Raw genomic sequence first — 21,726 nt, forward strand, 5'->3', positions numbered from 1 at the left:
ACATGCAATCTAATATATCCTCTCTAGGTATTTTTTAGATTCTCCAGCTCTTGGAAGAAATGTCCTTAATTTCTTTAGGTTTTGCTGCTATTTGCAATTCACATACCCATTCAAAGTCAATGAACATATCCCCCTGTGGATATGTGGGTCATATTGTACTTATAAGAAACAGGTGTAAGAGTGTGGTTGCTTTTCCTAAACAGAAATGTCTAGTATCTATTGCCTATAGAAACTAGGTACTATTCTTCTTGCCATCCTTTGAAAGAGGATTTCTTTATATATTTTGACAATTTCTAATGTAGAGAATTTTCTCCTGAAGGCATTTTGTAACTTGTCAAACCCTGTAGCTGTTTCTTTTTGTCGGCTGAGTCAGATCGCAATTTATCCACAGGTGTCTTGCAATCTGCACTCTAAACTAAAGCATAATAGAATGTTTCGAAGTATGATATCAATAAAAAAGCTGATATTTGCTGGAGCTATCTGGGATTTTGCTGTGATGAGGAAACATTTAAAAAGACCCTAAAGTGTACATGCAAGGTGCTTCATAATTGAATTCTGTCATGGTTGAATGCATATTACTTTCCCTAATATGCTGTAATTAGAACTATTGGAGACTGACAGACAAGAATGTTTCTGTTACCTCTGCTGTAATACACACACAAATCTAGTGGTGGAAAAGGAAGATTAAAATTGCTTCAGTTTTCAGCAGCCATGTAAAATCCGCATGAATGAACTTGTAGATCAGCTGGATAGTCGATTTGTGTCTGTTCAAAAGATTTCTTTTGGAAACCTTGGGATGAAAGTCAGCAGCTACTGATCTGGCACTGTTTGAAGGAATGTAGGAAGAAAGCCGTAAATGTAGTAAGCATCAGTAGGAGACAGGTGAAACTGTGCTCTGTTAAGGGACAACGTGTGATAAACACGTACCTGATAGAAAGAGGCTCATGGATTTAACATGTATTTATGTAGTTTGTGGTTTTGAAACATACTTCATAGGGTGTTCTCCTTGCTGAAGTTCAGACTTTAGTGCTTATAAAAACTAGATAGGGTTTTTGTCTATTTGTACTTAGTAATTCTTGGGAGGAGAGCAATTCGGCTCGTGCGCCAGCTGCGCCCGTATCTTGGGAAGTCTGACTTGGCCACGGTGGTACACGCTTTGGTCACATCCCGCCTCGACTACTGCAACGCTCTCTACGTGGGGCTACCCTTGAAGACGGCCCGGAAGCTTCAGCTAGTCCAGCGCGCGGCAGCCATGTTGCTAACGGGAGCAGGACGCAGAGAGCATACAACGCCCCTGCTGTCCCAGCTCCACTGGCTGCCGATCCGCTACCGGGCCCAATTTAAGGTGTTGGTGTTATCCTACAAAGCCCTAAACGGTTCCGGCCCAAAATACCTTGCAGACCGCATCTCGGCCTATGAGCCCACGAGGGCCTTGAGATCATCCGGAGAGGCCCTTCTCTCGGTCCCGCCTGCCTCACAGGCACGTCTGGCGGGAACGAGAGAGCGGGCCTTCTCGGTGGTGGCCCCCCGGCTGTGGAACACCCTCCCTGCTGAAGTTAGGCAGGCGCCCTCTTTGATGGCCTTTCGTAGGGGCCTGAAAACATGGCTCTTCGAGCAGGCCTTCAATTGAGTGGATCTTGAACGACTCTGGAATGGACTAGGACTATGAATTTTGGCTACGACCCCGGGACTAGACGAAGCGGATTTTTAGTATAAGTATATGTTATGTTTGTATTGTCTGGTTGTGTTGTCCTGACTTATTGTACACTGTTTCTTTGTGTTGTTGTTCACCGCCCCGAGTCGCCCTCGGGCTGAGAGGGGCGGTCAATAAATGCAAATAATAAATAAATAAATAAATAAATTTGTACTTAGTACTTCTTGGGAGGAAAGCAATGTCCAATCCCGATAAGATAGTGAAGAGTAGAGACATCACATTAGCAGCGAAGATCCCCATAGTAAAAGCAATGATGTTCCCCGTAGTCACCTACAGATGTGAGAGCTGGACTATAGGGAAGGCTGAGTGAAGGAAGATAGATGCTTTTGAACTGTGGTGCTGGAGGAAAGTGCTGAGAGTGCCTTGAACCACCAGAAGATCCAACCAGTCCATACTCCAGGAAATAAAGCCCAACTGCTCATTGGAGGGAAGGATATTAGAGGCAAAGATGAAGTACTTTGGCCACATCATGAGAAGAAAGGAAAGCTTAGAGAAGACAATGATGCTGGGAAAATGGAAGGAAAAAGGAAGAGGGGCCGACCAAGGGCAAGATGGATGGATGGCATCCTTGAAGTGACTGGATTGACCTTGAAGGACCTGGGGGTGGTGACGGCCAACAGGGAGCTCTGGCGTGGGATGGTCCATGAGGTCACGAAGAGTCGGAAACGACTGAATGAATGAACAACAAAACTTAGTAATAACATTGAAACATTTTTACGGCCTCTTTACTGATTCTTAATACCTCTTGACTTTTTTGACATCAAATTGTCTTGTCTCAGTTTGACTTGGTCTCCTTTTGGCTTTGCTTGATGGTCTGCTTTTGGCTGTTTTGTTCCCGTGGGATTCTTTTATGGCCTCCTGAAGGTTGTTGGAAAAAGAAGAACATTTCCAATGTCTATCTAGTTGGGTGAGGGTCATAAAAATAGTTTTGTGTCTTCAATACTAGGGCTTCACAACACAGGCCAGGAGTAATAAGACTTAGACTTTAGGGCATTTCTTTATGAGTACGCTCTGTCAGGGACTACTAAGGCATAGGCTGAGGGAAACAAACCTCTCTATACTGCTTCAGTTAGGGTAGCATCATGTTAACATTCTGAAGGGAAATTAACAATTGATCTCTGAGTCTTTTTAAAAGATCCCTCCAGGGAATTTCTTTGCAACAGAAGGAGATGGCCCAATCTTTTTTGGAAACAATGAATCAAGCTGAAGTGCCCTCCACACCAGACTATGATGTTTTTCCAATGTGGGAGCAGTTTAGTCTTAGAATTGAGAGAATGGCCTGATCATCATCATCTTCTGATTCAACTTTGTCTTCCTCCTTCAATTTCACAATCAGTAGATCATAGAATCATAGAATCTAAGAGTTCTTCCCACTCGATGTGTTCTTCCCACTCGAGATCTATAAATATCCTATGGGCTCTCTTATTTATTACTATGACTGATCCTTCTAGGGACTACCTGTATTATTGTCAATACCACGAGGACTCAATACAGAATCCCTATCATTATGAAACTGAGGGAAGCCGAGGCTGACGGAAGCCTTCCCTCTGCCCTCCTATGCCTTTTAGATTTAATTTGAAATGTAAGAGAGGTTACTATTGCTTGACTTTCTCCATGGTTTTCAAGGCTAGAAGGCAAATGGAAGTATTAATGCAGTTTAAAACTCTGTGAGAGGATGAATGGATGGCACTGAAAATTGGACAAGTTAAACTAGATGAGCACAATTTAAATGGAATTTAGAATGCTATGTTAGAGTATATTCTCATGCTGTAATATAGTGTGTTGTTTCATGAATTTAACCAGCACTTTTGTCTAGTGTTATAAACAGGTTGATGCTGGTAGCAAAACAAATACTTGTCCAAGCAAAAGTTCTCATTGTTCAGTTATTTCATTAAACTAGTATGTCCCAAAAAAATTCCTTGTCCATTTTGCGATGAAGTAGCAAACGTTTGAGAGCAAATGAAATAATATATAAACATGGAAAATGTCTAGTTGTATAAATATGTCTACACTTGGTCAACACTTTTTATTTGAAGCTCTATATTTGTATTTTTTAAATTATAATGTACTCAGTCATAGAAAATTCTAAGTCTAGATGTTTCCATTGGTTTTTCCTAAAAAAGTAAAAGCTAACCATTTTTGTGTTATGTGTGATGTAGTAATTATGAAAACTGGAGGTTAGGATTTAAAAAAAATGAAAATCATAATTTCTAAAGACTTTCAGGAGCATGAGGACTAAAAAGTGTAGGAGGATGAGGATTAAAAAATGGGAACACAAGAAAGAAATCAAGTGGCTGGAGAGGAGCAAGGAGAGAAGTATTTTGTGATTGAGAACAAGCATACAAAGATAAAGGTGAATGGTGAATGTTGAAGAGGGTTTATGCAGGAGGAAAACAGAATGCGCAGAAGCAAAATTGAGAAAGCATGTGCATGAGGGTGAGTTGGTAGCAGTTCTAGTAAAAAAGAAAGGTAATATTGCTATGGATATGTAAAATTCTGGATGTTTTGAAACTGAGGTTGGGGTTGGGATTCTGTTTTTTCTACCACTCCCCCCAATACAGATATTTTAAAAAAATGGGGAAATTGCAATATTAGTTGAAAGTGAATTTATTACTATCTAGAAACATATATTATTTATAACTTAGCTTATAAATGTATCATGTTTGATATATTAGATGACAGTTTATTCAGAAAATACACTAATAGCAAATAGAGTTTGCTTCTTAATTTAATAATGCATATAGCTTCATTTGTTAAAATGAAGCTATATGCACTTCAGTAGTAAGTTAATCCTGGGAAACAAGGAACCCTTAGTTTCCCCAGTTTGTGAATACTAGGAAAAAGAACCAGTAAAAACAGGCAAAATTGTCAGTATTACTAAAGTGATAAAAATGATGTCCAACCTGTTCCTCCATAAAGCCAAACAGACATGAAGTCCTCATTTCTATTTTAAAGAAACTCGAGAAAAAGAAACAAAGATTAGGAATTGCAATGATATGAACCTACTAGTTCAGCTGCTACCAGTGCATCTTTTTTACAAATAATGTAATGGAAGTAGAGATACAGTTACCTTATCTGAAATAGTTTATTTATCATTCATGAAGCAATCTAAGTTGACAGGTGGCTTAAAGGCATACACATACACACCTGTCATATCCTCAGTATACCCACACTGCTGTCAAATCCCACACTATACCCACATCAGTCTCAACCATCTATTGTACCCTTGGGTAACTTGCCATGAGAGCAACAGAGTGCCTTGCTGACAAAGTTATTCAAACCTGATAGTTACCAATTCAGAACTATGTGAGAAATACCCAGATAGAGTGGGCTTCCTTTACTTTTAGTCTGTGAGCTTTTCAAACAGCTGTTTTTATTGTACTGATGTAGACTGTTACACAAATGTGTATGTTTTCATGTGTGCGTGTTTATATGTGCTGTCACCACTGCTTGGCAACCCCACATAAAAACCCTCTGCAACCACATTTGGAGTTGCAACCAATAGGTTGGGAACCAATGACTTACTTCAATATTGAGGTAATAAAAAATTTAGCAACAGTAAAAAAGTTTCTGTATGCCACCTAGACATTTACACAAATCTATTTACACTGAACTCTGCAGAAATTGCTTCAGCTGTACTTCATAAAAAAGCTTGTTTAACAATCTTAAAAATGCAGATTAATTTTCTATAAATGCTTGATTTGTATACGTATTTTATATACATCTAAAATGTCTTAGGTAGAAAAGGGTCATAAGTGGGGGAAAATGTAAGAAGCCTTGGTTTTGGTGACAGCACTTGGTATTAATTTGCAGTCTCCCATCAAAGTATTAACCATAGCTGATCCTGCTTGGACTTCCATGATCAGATGGGTTCTGCTGTCTTTAAGATATTTCATATGTATTGATGTGCAAATAAATTTTTTCTTGTGCATTTTGGGAACCATGATTTGAAAGTGTGTCTATATCATCCTCTGTAGTACGAATAGATTATTTCAAAGAAATGGATTTCATTGCCAGTTGCTAGCTGTCCATTGTCTAGAGCTGCCATTCCCAAACTGCTGCTCTGAAGATATTTTATATTACACCTCCCATAAGCCCCAGTTGACATAACAATTTGGTGAGATAGCATTTGAATTGAAATCTGAAATATCTCTAGGGCTACATTTTGGGGCAAACTGGTTTAATTTGCCTTTAAAAAAAGAAGAAAATTCTTTTTTCTCCTGGGGAAAAACAGCAATTGTCTCATGTGAGCAGTTGAGTACCAAATGCTCTATTTTCTTTCTGGTGCTTACTTGCCTGAATGATTTTTATTTTTAAGATTGTTTTCCATGTCCCATAGGCAAACCTGTTAATTCTGAGAGCTTTAAGGTATCAAATCCATTGTTGCATAGAACAATGAGGGAACTCAGGCATCCTGGTTTGGGATAAATCTGTATATGTTGGATATTTATGTTAATATGCCATTCGGTTTTTATCTGAGTGGCATAATTAGGAACAAGAGGTCCTTTTGCAGTGATTTCAGCTAGGACCATAGTTAAAAGAGTTCATTCCCGGTGAGAATCTGTGAAACCAGGTCAGAGAACAGTTTTCAGGGTTGAAGGCAGGCCACTGAGGTTTATTACAATTTGGCAAAAAAGATGCAAGTACAAGCACTGTGCTACAAAAGATGCAAGTATGAATTTACAGAAAAATACAAGACATTTTTTACAGTTCAGAAAGCTATTCAGACTTCCCAATCGCAATTGGCTGAAAAAGAGGCAGGCTAGGATCTGTGCCTGGAATGGCCAGGGGTTGCCTTGACGTCACAGCCTGCAGGAGGAATTTTCCAGGGCAAGAAGAATGGCAACTGATGGTTGGTTAGTTCAAAGAACCAATTGGTTGTATAGACACCCCCCGGAGGGCAGAGTCCATGTGGAAATAATGGTGTAGATATGCTGATGAGTCTCTGCTTAACTCAACTGTCTGGTTCCATGTGAGACAAATGCGCAAGACTTAGAAGACGAAGGTGGTGATTTTAGACAATCAAGGACTTGGCTGCTGGCATAGAAAATTAATGTATGGGCATCTAATAAGTCACTCTTTTGTGGGAGTGGATGACTCTCAGCCTCATGTTAAATGGACAAACATCCTGACCTTTTTTTTTTGTAAAGAGGATCATCTATCTACATATATACACAATGGTTCTGATAGTTAACTGGCTTAGGAAATGGCTGGAGGGATCCTGGCCATGGTCCCCCTTCCCAAGGGATGATGTAAACTGGGTCATGGAGACCCAGCTGCCTTCAAGTTACATTCTGAGATAGATAGAGAGATAGATATGAAACAGTTTATACATTTCATCTAATAAGAATGGACACAGTCCACAATTTATCATCAAATTAAAACATTTTATTTAAGTGTTAGATTTGATAGAGTTTGTAGGGTACAGCTGCTGCTAGGTCAATTCCAGAACCTCTAGTGCTTTCGCATTTTGCAACACCAGAGAAAATTTTAATAAAAAGGAAAAAATCATATAATTTCTTGAAGTGGAGCATAAATCTTTTGAGGGATGGTATCGTGGCTCGATAACACTTTCCTGATTTCTTATTATTTATTTATTTACTTTACTTTACTTGTATACCGCTCTTCTCAGCCATCAGGCGACTCAGAGCGGTTAACAAACAGTATCAGCAACACAGTACAAAATCATTAGTCATTTAAAACAGTAGTATCAATTAATCAACATCAAAAACATCAATGCAACAATACAGCAAAACAACAATCCATCACATTATTATATTAGATATAGGAAGACAGGCTCTGTCCTGCTTCACTGGTGAGGTAAAAATGGACAGCAGCAAATGAAGCACAGTGACTTTGAGCAACTACCATAACCCATATGACTAGCTAAAGAAGGATATGAAAATAGAATATAGAAACCAGTTCCCTTTGTGGTTGATTTGGGTCACAGTTGGAACAATGTTAACACTCCACCCCTGGTGAAAAGTTAAGAGTATTGTCACTCGAGGAACATGCTTTAGAACACACAGAAATTCTTTAAAGATGAGCATATGAATATAGCTCAGTCAAGCTGTTGCCACTTTTTGAATGTCAATTTCTAGTCCTTGGACATAGTTGCCCACAGAACAAACCATGGATGTAGCTGCCTAACTCGGCATTGGTGATTTGTGGTGATTGAATACATCTTAAAGTTAGAGTATTGGACAAGTGAAGACTTACAATGAGATCTTGCACATCATTTTAAATACCGTATATTCTGGGGTACAAGACGACTTTTGAACCTCAGAAAATCATCTCCAAAATGGGGAGTCATCTTATACACTTGATATCGCAGGGTCCCTTTGGTTTCTGCTTCAGCTGCTGTGGGAGCCGAAACCTGCTCCAGCAGGTGGGCGGCTGCTCGCCTCCCTCGCCATCCCCAAAGTGGTACAGCCTGAGGAGGAGGAGCGAGGGGGGGGGAGGGGGCGAGGAGGAAGAGCGTGAGGCCATGTGACCTTGGAGAACGGCTGGTGATGGTGGCCTGCTGAACAGGATGGCCACCTGTCAGGAGAGCTTGAATGTTTTGCTACCTGGCAGAATTAGGGTTAGACTGAATGGCCATTGGAGTCCATTCTATCTCTAGGGTTTTATTATTGTTGTTGTTGTTCGGGAAAAGACATTGGACCTGGGATCACTCTAGGTAAGGTAAAGGTTTTCCCCTGACATTAAGTCCAGTTGTGTCCAACTCTGGGGGTTGGTGCTCATCTCCATTTCTAAGCCGAAGAGCTGGCTACCACTCTGATAGTCTTGGATTTAAAATCAAATCCGATGTTTTAAATTTTTTTATTTGGTGTGCATTGGAAGAGGGGTGGTCTTATTCGGCGAGTATATCCCAAACTTTTAATTGTAAAAGTTGGGGGGTCGTCTTATGCGCCCAGTCGTCTTATACATTGGAATATACAGTATATACTTCTAGCACACATTTTTGTGACCTTTTTATATTGAGGTGGGCAAGTATTATCCATGGACCGTATTTGGCCCCTGAGACACCCATGTACAGCCCTTTAACACCTTGTGGGTTTTTTGTTTGCCTCAGGCTGCCCCAAATGTGTCAAAATTATGCTTGTTTGAGTGTCCTGATTCCCCCAAGCCCCCAAATCCCTTTTAAACACAAAATAAATCTAAAAAGTATTTCTAAATAGTCAAACTAAATACTGGTTAAAAAGACAACGGATGTTTAAAATAACCAGACCCTACATTCCTTATGTCATATTTAAGAAACCCTCTCTAAAGCAAGAAGATTAAAGCTGTCTTGACTCTTGAGAAACAGTACTTGCCCTGGGGATTCTTTGAAGAGGAAGGGCAGTTATGTTCTTCAAGCCTGGACCTTCTTCAGTTGAAGATGTTACAAAATATCATTATAGACACTGCTTTTTGTTTAGACACATAAGTGACAGAAAGTTTACACCAGGCAAGGACACATGAATTCCACTAGGAGTTGCTTACAGCTACTAATGAATTTTAAATTTTAATCTACACATCTCAGTCCTCATAAGTGGCCTTGGTATGCATTGAGATTTCTCAAGACTAACTGCAAAGCAATAGGAACAACATCGATACAAAATGCTACCTCTGTGACCCCTACGCCATAACATTTCTTTTCAAAAAGGCGGCAAGAATTATGCAGTTTATATTCCCATGTAGAATTCTTACCATTAACTTTTAGCTTGTCACTTTGTTTTTGAATTCCAAAATAATAGACCCACTCAGTATTTCCACTCATATGGGGGTCTGTTCTGTATTTCAGGAAGAAAGCATGTATATCAATGATACATACATGCCTAAGAAAAAATGTATTTCTAAACGTGTTTTAATTTAAATGTTCTTCTTTTCTGTAGCATTGGGCCTAATATCTATTTTATTTATGTTCTTTTATAAATAATGCAAAAGTTGTAGAAAGATGGGGTTGCAGTTAGTTAGTTTGTTTTGACAATATCCTATGGCTAAAGTGGAGCATGAGGGAAGATGGACAGGACCTCTTTTGCTTGTTTCTAAAAATGTCTACTATGAAAGCGGTACTGAAAAACTGTTGTTGCATCTGATAAAATCATTGCTTAAGGAACAAATGACCAGATGGTTAACTTCTCAGCTTTTATTAAAATGGCCTCCGACTGTTTCATGCTGAAAAAAAAGTTATCTTCTTGCCAATTGATTTCACTAGTTTCTTTAAAAAGCGAATTACTACCTCCATGTTGAAAGATGACTGCATTGTTGGCTGGCAACTGACTTAAAAATGCTGCCCTTGCTAAATAGGTAGGAGTGCTCAATTATTGACTGCATTCCCTTGGCACTGTATGGAATGGTAGATATGAAAAGGAAGGATGTAACCTTTTGCAACTATTAAAGATCACATCATTCAGGGCTTTTGCGTTTTTAAATTCAGTTGTTAATGCCTGACTGCTTCATTACTATTATCCTTTCTTTTTTGGTACCTGAAGCAGAACGAAGTTGAAAATCAATCATAGTATGCATAGTTTAAAACTACTATATAATTTTTTTAAGTTTCACTAATTTACTTATTGGCTGTACTAGGTAGAAGGGTGTGTACGTACGCATGTGCCTGTGTATATCAATCTTCCACTCTGGAACAGTTGCCTAAACGTATGGCTTAACACATTACAAGATTCTTAGAATGGACAAAGTCTTGCAACTTCAACTGCTATTGTGTTGCTGTATTGTATTTTTCAACTGCTATCGGGTTGAAAAATCATACAAGGTAAAATTTGTGATTATAACAGTGAATAATATTTTCTTAGAAATTCTTCAAATACAAATTTTGAACGGTATTTGAACTGCAGGTTTCTTGTCACATATTATATTATGACATTGTAATTTGCAAGTTTAATATTTCATATTGATAATCTGCAGTACAGTCATCCCTCCACTTTCATGAGTTTTACATTCATGGTTTTGATTATTTACATGTTTGTGCCATTACCACTGCCTTCCAAAGTTGGGGCGGCATTGTAAATGTCTGTAGGAAATGAGCAGGGAAGTTGTTTAGAAGGTGGGTCTACCCCATGTTTCTGTTCCACCCGAGCAAAAGAATGGAGGTATTGGTGGGAACAGAAATATGTGATAAACAGGAAGTGCCCCATTCCTTCTCAGGAGATATTCACATTTTTTCTAGTTTTTTGGGGGAGCTGCACATGTAAACCCCTTCAAAGTGGAGGGGCAACTGTTGTTAAGTTGACAGTTCATGTTGGAATAGATTTTGATTTCCTGGTTTCATGCTAGTATATACCAGCCCTAGAAATTGAGAATCTTAGGTGGAATCTAGAAGGCAGTTGAATTTGTAGAGAAGATAATGTGTATCTTGTGCCTGAAGTCAAGCGATTATGGCATCTTATAAAATATTTTTTTACAGATTATGGCACTTCATGTCCATGGTCATTATGGAAGAGATGGTTTGGGGAGCCATTTTATGCTGGAAAAGTGCAATATGCATTTATATAAATAAGTATCATCTGTATTTCTTCATAGCATCTTCCATTTTTCTAAGTCTTAAAAATGACTTGAAGGCAAAAAAAAAAATCTGAATAGTGTGGAATCCCTAAATTATGCAAGGAGGAATGTTGTGTCTTTTCGTTATCTGGGAATGAGGTGATTCTTCACTGGCATTTTGAATTACCTGCTGATTACATGCCATTGCTGATTCCCCAACACTCTTATTTGTATGCTGTCCAGAATTCTTAAACATTCTGTTTCCTTATGCCACCAGCAATCTTCAGAGTTTTAGACGAGAAATTTGTATCTCCAAATACCTAGAGAATAGTTAAAAAGATATTATTATATTGAATTATTGTACATCAGTTTGGAGTAGTAGCAGTGATTATTTGATTTTGTGAATGTTTTGTAGGGACCTGCTATGAATTAAATAAACCACCCTCACATCTAAACTTGTCTTTGGTAAAAAAATTTAGGGTGTACAGATATTGTTCTTTTCATTGTAAGATTTCCAAATAAAATGAAAACAAGATTTTCAGGAAGGAAGTTAGCAACTCCTTTTCTCCCCAACAATGGTTAAAAGTATTTTCAAGGAGAAGACAAAGACTATGCGTTTTTATAAGCCTTAAACTCTTTTTATAGCTCATTTTACCACCACGCCCTCAAGAATTTTAGCCATTATATTGTGAAGACACTGAGTGTAGTGCTTCCTCACAGTACTGAAGTTCTCTCACAAAACTATAGTTCTGGGAAGGGGAAATATTTATTAATTCAAACATGTACTCTGGAATACAAAGAAAACGAAGATGATGCTGAATATTTCTGCAGTGGGTGATACATCAGTTGGTATATGAGTCTGAGACCACACACCTATTTGTTTTGCTGTAGTGATGTGACCTGTGGTGGAACTACGGTAGTGTTAGTGACATTTTAATTAGCATATGTGAAATTACAACAATACATTCTTGTAAGTCCTGCGGGGATTTATAGTGATTTTGCCCATGCTATTCAGCTACCTTAGTTGCTGAGAGGAAAATTATTGTCTCCATATCCAACACAGGGATGGGGAATTGTGAAACTGCGGGCATTTTTCGCTCAAAACTTCTTTGAAGTCTGTTCTGTTGGACCTAATGATAATGGTTTTGATTTTGGATATTTTTTCTGGCATTAAAGATTTATGGGTACTGAGAGTTCTGCGGCCAAACCTCCTTCATTCTCTAATGTTATTGATAAGGAAAAATTTCTTCTGAAATAAGTTTTTTTTAAAATGGAATGGGTGAGGGCTTTGGGGGCAGCAGTGTTAATTAGTGGTTTGTTTATTGGACTAGGATTTTTAAGAGAATGAAATTTGAATATCTGCTAGTCATGGAAACTCACAGCATAATCTCCAGCAGGCCATGCTCCACCAGCTCAGAATGGCAGGCGTGCTTGGAACAAATCTTTGAGAGGGTTGCAATAATTTGGAATCAGTTTGAAGCCACCTCACTATAAAAACAAAAACAATAAAAACAATATGTGGTCTGTGGAGTACAGCTTACCATCCCTTGTCTAGGCACTCTGTGAAGTAAAAATTCATTGTATTTGATTTGAGTTATGGTTTGTGCTTTTCTTACATAATTAATATACTGTTGGATATTTCTGTTCTCATTGGATACTCTATTCCGATTCAATGCTATATGTGATTGTATGTGCTGAAGAAGCAGCCTATGGTGTGCCAACAAGCAAGTGCTGACAGCACTATTCAAAGTAAGCAAAATGAAAGTATGTTCAAATTTAGATTATACTGTTTGTCTACAAGACTCATGTTGACTTATGGTGACTCCATGACTTTCTAAGGGCTTTATATCATATTCTAATTATATCGTATTCCCCAACATCTATATAATGTGTTGATACAGATGTGGGAAAGTTTGGAATGTGTGTGTACATAGAAAATGTTTATAGACATTAATTATTGAAAGTACATAATGGCAACTAGACTACCACATCCCCGTGAAAACGTGGGAAAAATTCTTCAGCAGCACGAGCAGAGGGAGGAAAGCTGAAGTTTTAATAACTTCACAAGATCTTAATGGCCTGCCGAACTGGCCCCCTGTCTCAACATCTGAAATCGGCAGACTCATTTCCGAACTCAAACCAGGCAAAGCCCCAGGAAGTGATCATATACCCTCTGAACTGCTGAAAGCTAATCCTGAGTGGTGGGCACCAGTCCTAGCAGCCCTGTTCACATGCATTGATCGAACTGCCTGTATACCATCGGATTGGGGGCTTGCAATAATTGTCCCCATTTATAAAAAAGGCAACAGATCAGATCCTGCCAACTACAGACCAATCAGTCTTCGAAGCATCATCAGCAAACTGTATGCTTGTCATCTCCTAGACAAACTATTAAGCTGGTTGGAGGAAGAAAACTTCTTAGAAGAGGAACAGGCAGGTTTCAGAATCGGACGTTCAACTGTTGATCAGGGCTTAATACTACAACACTTAGCAGAAAAATATTCCTCTCCCTCCGGGGGAACGCTTTACACAGCCTTTATTGATTTCAAGTCTGCATTCGATTCAATCCCAAGAAACAGACTCTGGAGCAAACTTGAGGCTACTAAGATAGACAGGCGCCTGCTGGTTCTCATCCGCAGCCTCTATGAAAAAACTCACCTGCAAGTGAGATGTAACCAAGAAGGCCATTTGACTAAGCCAATTCCCTCACTTACGGGAGTAAAGCAAGGTTGTGTTCTTGCTCCCACCTTGTTTAATATTTATATTAACTCCCTCATTAATTCACTTGCAGGAGTAAACCCTCACCCCCCTAAATTGGCCGGGAGAGCAATATCAGTCTTACTTTACGCAGATGACGCAGCACTTTTATCACTAACATGCGTTGGGCTGAGACGGCTCCTAAAAGGGATAGATGAGTACTGCAAAGCTGAACAGCTCATAATTAATCATGATAAATCAAAAGTGTTAGTTTTCACACGGAAAAGATGCATGCACCGCTGGCAAATCAATGGGCATCCAATTGAGCAAGTTAAACTCTATAAATATCTAGGAGTCATTTTCCAGACTACCGGTTCTTGGAATGCCCAAGTATCCCATTCTATAGCAAATACACAGCGGAGTTACAACTCACTTTTATCATTTTTTTATGGAAAAGGTGGCCAGCATGTACCTTCGGCAATTCAAGTTTTCAATGCTAAGATTCTGCCTCAAATGTTATATGGAGCACAACTGTGTGCATTTAAAAGTGTCAAGGCCTTAGAAACCATCCAGACAAAATTCCTAAGAAGCATCCTTGGCCTCCCAAGCTGTGTGCCTAACATAATTTTACTTTTGGAGACAGGTCAGATCTCTGTTGAGTCTCGGATCTGGATGTATAAATTAAATCTTTGGTTAAAACTAATATTTTTGCCCAAAGGTTTGGCTCCATTGACCCTTGATGATCTATTCCAATCAAGGTGGAAAAAGATAGTTCAAGAGAAAATCCTAAACCTTGGATTCTCAGTTAAAAATATCCTGACCATGGGCTATACAAAAGCCAAAGAAAACATACGACAGCGTATCTGGGACACTGAGCTGCAAAACTATCTAAGCGCAGCCTCTTTTCTTCCAATCTTTAAAGATGATGGAAGGGCACTGCTACCTGCAGAATATCTAGGCAATCTAACTATTCCCAAACATAGGAAGGCGTTTTTTTTGGCTAAATACAATGTACTCCCTTCTGCTGTATTGGAGGGAAGATACAACAAAGTACCATACAATGAGCGCCTATGTCCCTGTGAGGACGAGACAGTGGAAACTGTGGAGCACGTTTTGCTGTACTGCTCTTTTTACCGTGACCTTCGTAAACATTTTATAAATCCAATTCTAGAAAGTCTACCAGGGAGATCTGCAAGGTTTTATACAGATTATCTCCTGTCTGACCAACACCCCAAGGTCACTGTCAGGGTTGCTAGCTTCTGTGCAGCAGCTATGGCTTGTCGCCCCAAGATGCTGACACAGACTTAGAAAGTTTTAACATATATTTTACCATTGATATTTTAGTATTTAAATGTTTAACACCATTTTAATTACTTTATTCAATATTGGGTTTTAAACTCTGTTTTAGCATTGTTTCATGATACCCAGATGTGTGTGTGGCCTGATGCTTGTATACTTCTGTACATGTGCTTGTACATGTGTGTGTACTCTGACACTCGCACACCCTGTCACTTGTACCTTTTGATGCTGGTCATTGACCGTAATAAATGTTTATTATTATAATGGCAACAAGTTGTTTTTATTAGTGGAATTGGGAACTATTGGTTTTGCTTTTCTTGATGGTGCCACACAAACAACAAAATTCTAATTACTATTTTTGTTCAGTTATGAACCTGTAATTCATAGGGGAACTTTCCTCTTTTAATGCAGATAGAGACGCATTGAGCAGTAGTTGTATTTTTAAAAATGATTACCATTTAGTGTGACATCTGAAACAAAATAGTGGTGTTGAGGGCACAGTTTCCCACAATTCTGAAAAAGTTTAAAAGGTGGTTGTCAGCAGTGCCTTTTATGCTCAGAGCAGCCTGGTATGCATTACATATTTTTATTGCATTGCCATCCTGACTATTGAGGCTGCTTGTTTTGATGGGAATTGAAGATGATTTCTAGATGGTACCAGATTCAGAAAAGCTGTGTTGAATTATAAAAGTGCTGTTGAAGATGTCTGCTAAAACACTAGAAATTAATAGCTTCATGCATTGAGTTGAAGGAGAGCTCTTTGAGGAAGGAAACATTTGCCCATGTTTAATCGTAACACATTGTCAGGAAGATCTAAAACTAGCAGAGATTACACCAATGTATAAAAATATGTCAGCCATTAAAATAATAACTCTGACTTCAAAACACCTTAAAAAGCAAATTTGGCACCAGCCAGATTTAATGGGGAGTTTATCCTGTAATTAGATTAAGATGAGATGACTCCTGAAAAGGATCACTCTGCTGTAGTTATTTGCTGTTCTCAGACAGAGCAAACACTTGGAGCAACCCCCTCTGAAAGTAATGACAGATTATGAATATAAAGGAAAATGTATTTCTTCAGGTTCTGTATCCCATGCCCTGAAAGGTTGACTAGACCTAGAAAAGTAATGGGAACCAGTGAAACAGATATAATACTGGCATAATAGGATCATATTATCACTTTTCAGTCAGTATCCTAGTTGCTGTATTTTCTACTATTGTACTTGACATTTCCAGACCATTTTGGGGATAGTCCTATGTACAGTACATTGCAGTAATCAGAACAGTGCCAGTACATGAATAGTGGAGTCTAAGATGAACCTATCTAGAAGTAGCTGTAGATGTTACACTGGCATAAGATGGTAAAAGGAATTCCACATTGGAGAGAATACTTGTGCCTTGGTCTATGAGCACCTCAAGCCATGAATGTGGTTCATCAAGGAAGGTGCAGCGTCTTAAAGAACAAGCTGAACATTCTTCATCCTATCATATGTGGAACTCTTTGAATCTGGAAATCAAGACTTAATATGTTTATGTACTGTTGTTATTGTATACCGTCAAGCCATTTCGAAATTATAATGACCTTAAGGAGAACGTATTATGGGTTTTTTTCTGGTAAGATTTGTTCAGAGGGAGCCTTTACCTTCCTTTAAGGTGCAGAAAGTGTGACTCCGGATTGGAGAATCTGTGGTTGCTGCATATTGTTCCTATCATAGGCCCAGAGGTCATAAGTACAAAAATTGCAATGGTTGCATCCCTGCCATATACAGCGACTGTATGAAAGCATTAAGGGTGACGCTGTACAAGTACGGTAGAAGAAAATCCATTCATCAGGATTTGTGGACTTAATGCAGTCTTGATGGTGAGGTGAAGGAGCGCTTCATGGTATGGAAAAAAAGAGATAGAGTGGCTCTGGGCCCAGAAAAACACAGCTCTTTTACCTGTCTTGCCCGCTCTTTTATCCTATTACCGTATTTCCTCCTCTGCCTCTCAGATCTGAATAATGCAGTGAAGGCAGGTGTGTATGTGCGATATCTGAGAGGCAGAAAAGTTACAGTCATAGGAAAATTACCATACTGAAATGTGCTTTGGTTTGGTTATTAGGTGCCCTGAAAGACAGATGTATGACCTATCTATCTCATCTTGGAGAAAATGGGTGTTTGGCACATAGATCACAGTTCATTGTATACTTGTTGTGGTATATAGCCCCATCCCGTATATAGAAGTATTGCCCTCCATTCCTCATTGGATGCTGTTTTTGTTAAAGTTTCTTTGATCAAGTCTATTCTAAGCTGCAGAATGGCTGGCCTTGGAGAGAGAAAATTGGTGAAGTGTGCATTGACTCAGCATTTGAGAATGTTCAAAAAGATATTGTAACACATTGCTTCATGACAAAAATATACATGTCTAATGATCCCCCTGTTTTCTTTAGTCAACAGATAAACAACGGGCCCTAGAAGAAACCAAAGCATACACAACTCAGTCTTTAGCTAGCGTAGCTTATTTGATCAACACCTTGGCCAACAATGTTCTCCAGATGCTGGATATTCAGGCGTCGCAGCTTCGGCGCATGGAATCTTCAATCAACCACATTTCACAAGTGAGATGTTGTTATTTATGTTTGCCTTAGTCGTATGCAAAAATACGTTGGGTAACATTGAATTTTGGTGATCTTGAGGATCTGAATTCAGAAGCAATATCTCTACCTACTCTAGTTCAATGTGAGTCTGATAATAAATGTGTATAATCCTCATATATACCCTTCTCAGAGGACTGGTGAGATACCAGTAATAACTAAAGATCATGGTAATTGCTACAAATAGAACATTGAAGATTTTGTCATATTAGATGGATCCAGAAAAACTGCTTGAGTCTTATTTACTAGCCTTAAAATGTAATAACATTACTTCAGAATTATGTTTTTTGCCTTAAAATGGCAACTATATTTTTTTTAAAAAAATCTCTGGGTAGTGGATTATGGGCGCCGGGGGTGGGGAAGATTCCAGCTGTCTAGATTTCCTGCTGATCTGATCATGTTTAATACTAAATGTATTAAATTACCTTTGGGATCAGAGGACTGTAGATTATTTAAACCAAGTTTGACTACATGATTGGAAATGTCTATGACTGGTGATCTACAGTTACTATTTGTGAGCATATTCAGGAAGAAGCGTGGTTCACATTTCTAGTAGTGACATCTCTTTTAGGACAGCTTCTCAAATTTATTTTTCTGACAGATATTTATTACCATAATTGAAGGAAAACGTATAAAATATGATAATGACCATGAAAATGCATGTCACACACATATCAAATGTAATAAGAGCCAAGGGCAAGCTTTTAGATCTTACTTGGATTGCTTAATTATAAGACAGTGCCATTAGCCCCCTTTGTTTCTGTGAATAACATTCCTGTTATAATGAAATATAAATGCCATGTCATTTAGATGAATGTGATTTTTTTTGTCGTGTCAAGAGCGACCTGAGAAACTGCAAGTTGCTTCTGGTGTGAGAGAATTGGCCATCTGCAAGGACATTGCCCAGGGGACGCCCAGATGTTTTGATGTTTTTTCATCCTTGTGGGAGTCTTCTCTTATGTCCCTGCATGAGGAGCTGGAGCTGATAGAGGGAGCTCGTCCTTGCTCTCCCCGGATTCGAACCTGTGACCTGTCGGTCTTCAGTCCTGCCAGCACAGGGGTTTAAGCCACTGCGCCACCAGGGGTCCATGAATGTCATAATACCTAGTAATATAAACCAAAAGTTACATTAAAAGAAGATTTGTATTAATTTAAGTAAAACAAAATGATATAGGTATCTGTGATGTGATGAAGGTGGTGGTGGTGATACTAACTAGCTTTGTTAATTCATGTTAATAATAATTTAGTTAATAACTTTGATTTGCAAATTTATTATGTTTGCAGACTGTTGACATACACAAAGAAAAAGTGGCTAGAAGAGAAATTGGCATCTTGACTACTAACAAAAATACTTCAAGAACTCACAAAATCATTGCGCCAGCCAATCTGGAGAGACCAGTTCGTTATATTAGAAAACCTATTGATTATACAATTTTAGATGATACTGGGCATGGGGTAAAGGTAAGTAGTGTTGAGAAATAATTCTAATCTGTTAATATGCTTGTATACTTCAGAATGCAGATGTTTGTGTGTGGACTCCCTTCCTTTTCCAAATATCAGCATGGATTCTCGATTCTTACAGTAATTCTAAGCGACCCCCTATTATGATTCCTCTGTCTGTTCCCTTTCAAGAACACATCTCCATAAAAACCCTCATGTTTTGGCTGTTTGTGATATCTGCATTTTGAGAAATCGATGGAAAAATTTTACCTTATAAGGCATTTTGTGGTTGATGTCAGGTGCACCCCTGATATCAAAGAGTAACTCTGTGAAAGCAGTCTGTGTGCTCTTCCTTTTCTGTTTACCTATCCCAAATCTTGCTAGTGACCTGGATATAATGTCACTATTTGCATGGCATTTGCCTTGTCTCACACCAATCCCATGATTTCCTGTGGTAGAATTTCTTAAATCTGAAAACAAGGATTAGTATGCAAGTGTGAGACCACTGTGCACATAGCTCTTACAGCACTTAAGCACAACCAGATTTTTGCTTCATTTTAAAATTGAGGTACGTGTACACTTTGTCTGCATGGTGTGTGTAGGTACACATTTGGAAGCATGTACAAATTTTGTTCCCTTCCTTGCATGTCGTTTCCCAAAACATGGCCCTGAAATAATGTGTGTAGTTGTGAGGCTGATAAAGTGGGAAAATTCCACTCAGAAAGGAAAGGCTAAAGTGTATAGGAGTGATTTGCCTGACTCTTCTTTTGTCACTAGAGCTGCAGCAAGGTAATGGTTCAGTAATATGCCATGCTGTTTATTTCTTTGAAAATTATTCAAGCTTACAGAGAAATCCATTTCCTCTTGTAGCTCTTCTGTACTACATAGATTACTTGCTACTTCACAAGTCACTTAATATGAAAAATACTTCCAGTGAAGAATAAGAGACCAAACTTGACCCATAAGCATACATGTCAACTTGAGTCCCATTGTAGCTACCTTGAGTTCCACTTTTGGAAGAAAAACTGTGGGATGTAACTGAAGCAACTGATTGAATAAAAAAAGCAATACAATAGCTTAAGAATACCTCAACTTGTATTATACAAGTATATTCCCTTATTCTTCTCTGCATTCCTGTTTCATATTGCTTAAAGTAGCCTATTCATTTTAAGTTAATTATTGGCTTTATATATTAGTAGATTCAATATGTAATCTAGCAACTGTTGCAATTAATGTGTATGGCAGCCCTATTGTAAATATGAGGTGTAGAGCAAGCATCAGTTTCTCAAGTGTTAAAAGGTAAACTGCTGTACCAGTTATATTCACATCATTGCAGTGAGGCAACAACATTGTTGTCTGTTTGATTTATGGGAGTATATTCTTTGTTTGGTTTTCTGTAATATAACCAATAAGGAGACAAGTATTTAATAACAGCAAGCAGACATTCCCCATCTGAAAGGGAATGTGTAGATATCACACTGCACTGGAAGAACAAAAAATACATTGCAAAATATTGAATATATTATGCTATATTTAGTAATCAGTATCGGACACAGTTTAGTATTGTGTAATGACTTTTGCTTGCTTGCTGTCATGCACCTTCCAGATCTGCTTGGGACACCCCTAACCCTTGAGAATAGATAGCACACAGGATGGGTAAAATGGGAGATGGAAATTCTACTCTGTTTGTAAAGTTTGTTCTGGTGAATGCAAATATAAACTAGTAGTTTCCCCACGTGGTCACTGCGATTTACACATATGGTATAATCCGGCGCTCGCGCCGGCAGCAACGGAAGGTTCACGAGACTATTTTGACCGTTAGAGCAGCCCCTCCCGCCCCTCTCCCCTCTATAAATAGCCGTCAAGAGGGGCTGCGGCCAGTTCTTTAAATCCGCGCTAAAAAGGCAGTAACGGATAAGGGAAAGAGACGTTTAAACAAAGAATATGACTACTTCTTTTAAGAAATGTGTGTCGTGTCCGAATAAATATCCGGATAACGATGCACACATTAATTGTCTTGTTTGCCTGGGAGATGAGCATCTCTCCCAGGCATGTGAGATTTGTAAAGCTTTCACGCCGCAAACGAGAAAGAATAGAGAACTTCGTTTAAAAGCGGCGCTTTATGAGCAAGCTCTTCTTCCTCCAAGTGCAATGGAGGAAACTCCTGAGAAGAGTGACCCACTACTTGTGAAGAAGAAAGTAATTAAAATTAAGAAGATAAAGCCAATTAAGCCCTCAGAGAGAGGTGAAGCGGCCCAAAATACTCTGAAAAAAATTAAGCCGCAAAACCCCTCTAAGGAGGGAGAAAATGGCTTGCAAAGCCAAACGCCAAATAAAATGGCGCCTTCGGCTTACGATGAGGACGCTATATCTAAGGCTGAGGGTTCGGCTCCTCATTTACCTGTTGAAGCACCCTCAAGAAGTCTGGCAGCCACGGAGGCTAAAGCAGAAGCCTCTG

General features: G+C 38.8%; 1 protein-coding gene across 14 annotated transcripts in view; it reads left to right on the top strand.

The window, feature by feature from the left end:
- Positions 1-21,726, top strand: part of ABI2 (abl interactor 2) — a 67,100-nt gene that overhangs the window by 16,917 nt on the left and 28,457 nt on the right. For all 14 annotated transcript variants that reach the window (XM_060782937.2, XM_060782931.2, XM_060782973.2 and 11 more), the window contains exons 2-3: positions 17,625-17,792; positions 19,113-19,289. In XM_060782937.2, coding sequence (XP_060638920.2) covers positions 17,625-17,792; positions 19,113-19,289 — 345 coding nt within the window. The remainder of the gene's footprint in view (positions 1-17,624; positions 17,793-19,112; positions 19,290-21,726) is intronic.

This window comes from Anolis sagrei, chromosome 1 (assembly GCF_037176765.1).
Source record: "Anolis sagrei isolate rAnoSag1 chromosome 1, rAnoSag1.mat, whole genome shotgun sequence".
NCBI lineage: Eukaryota > Metazoa > Chordata > Lepidosauria > Squamata > Dactyloidae > Anolis > Anolis sagrei.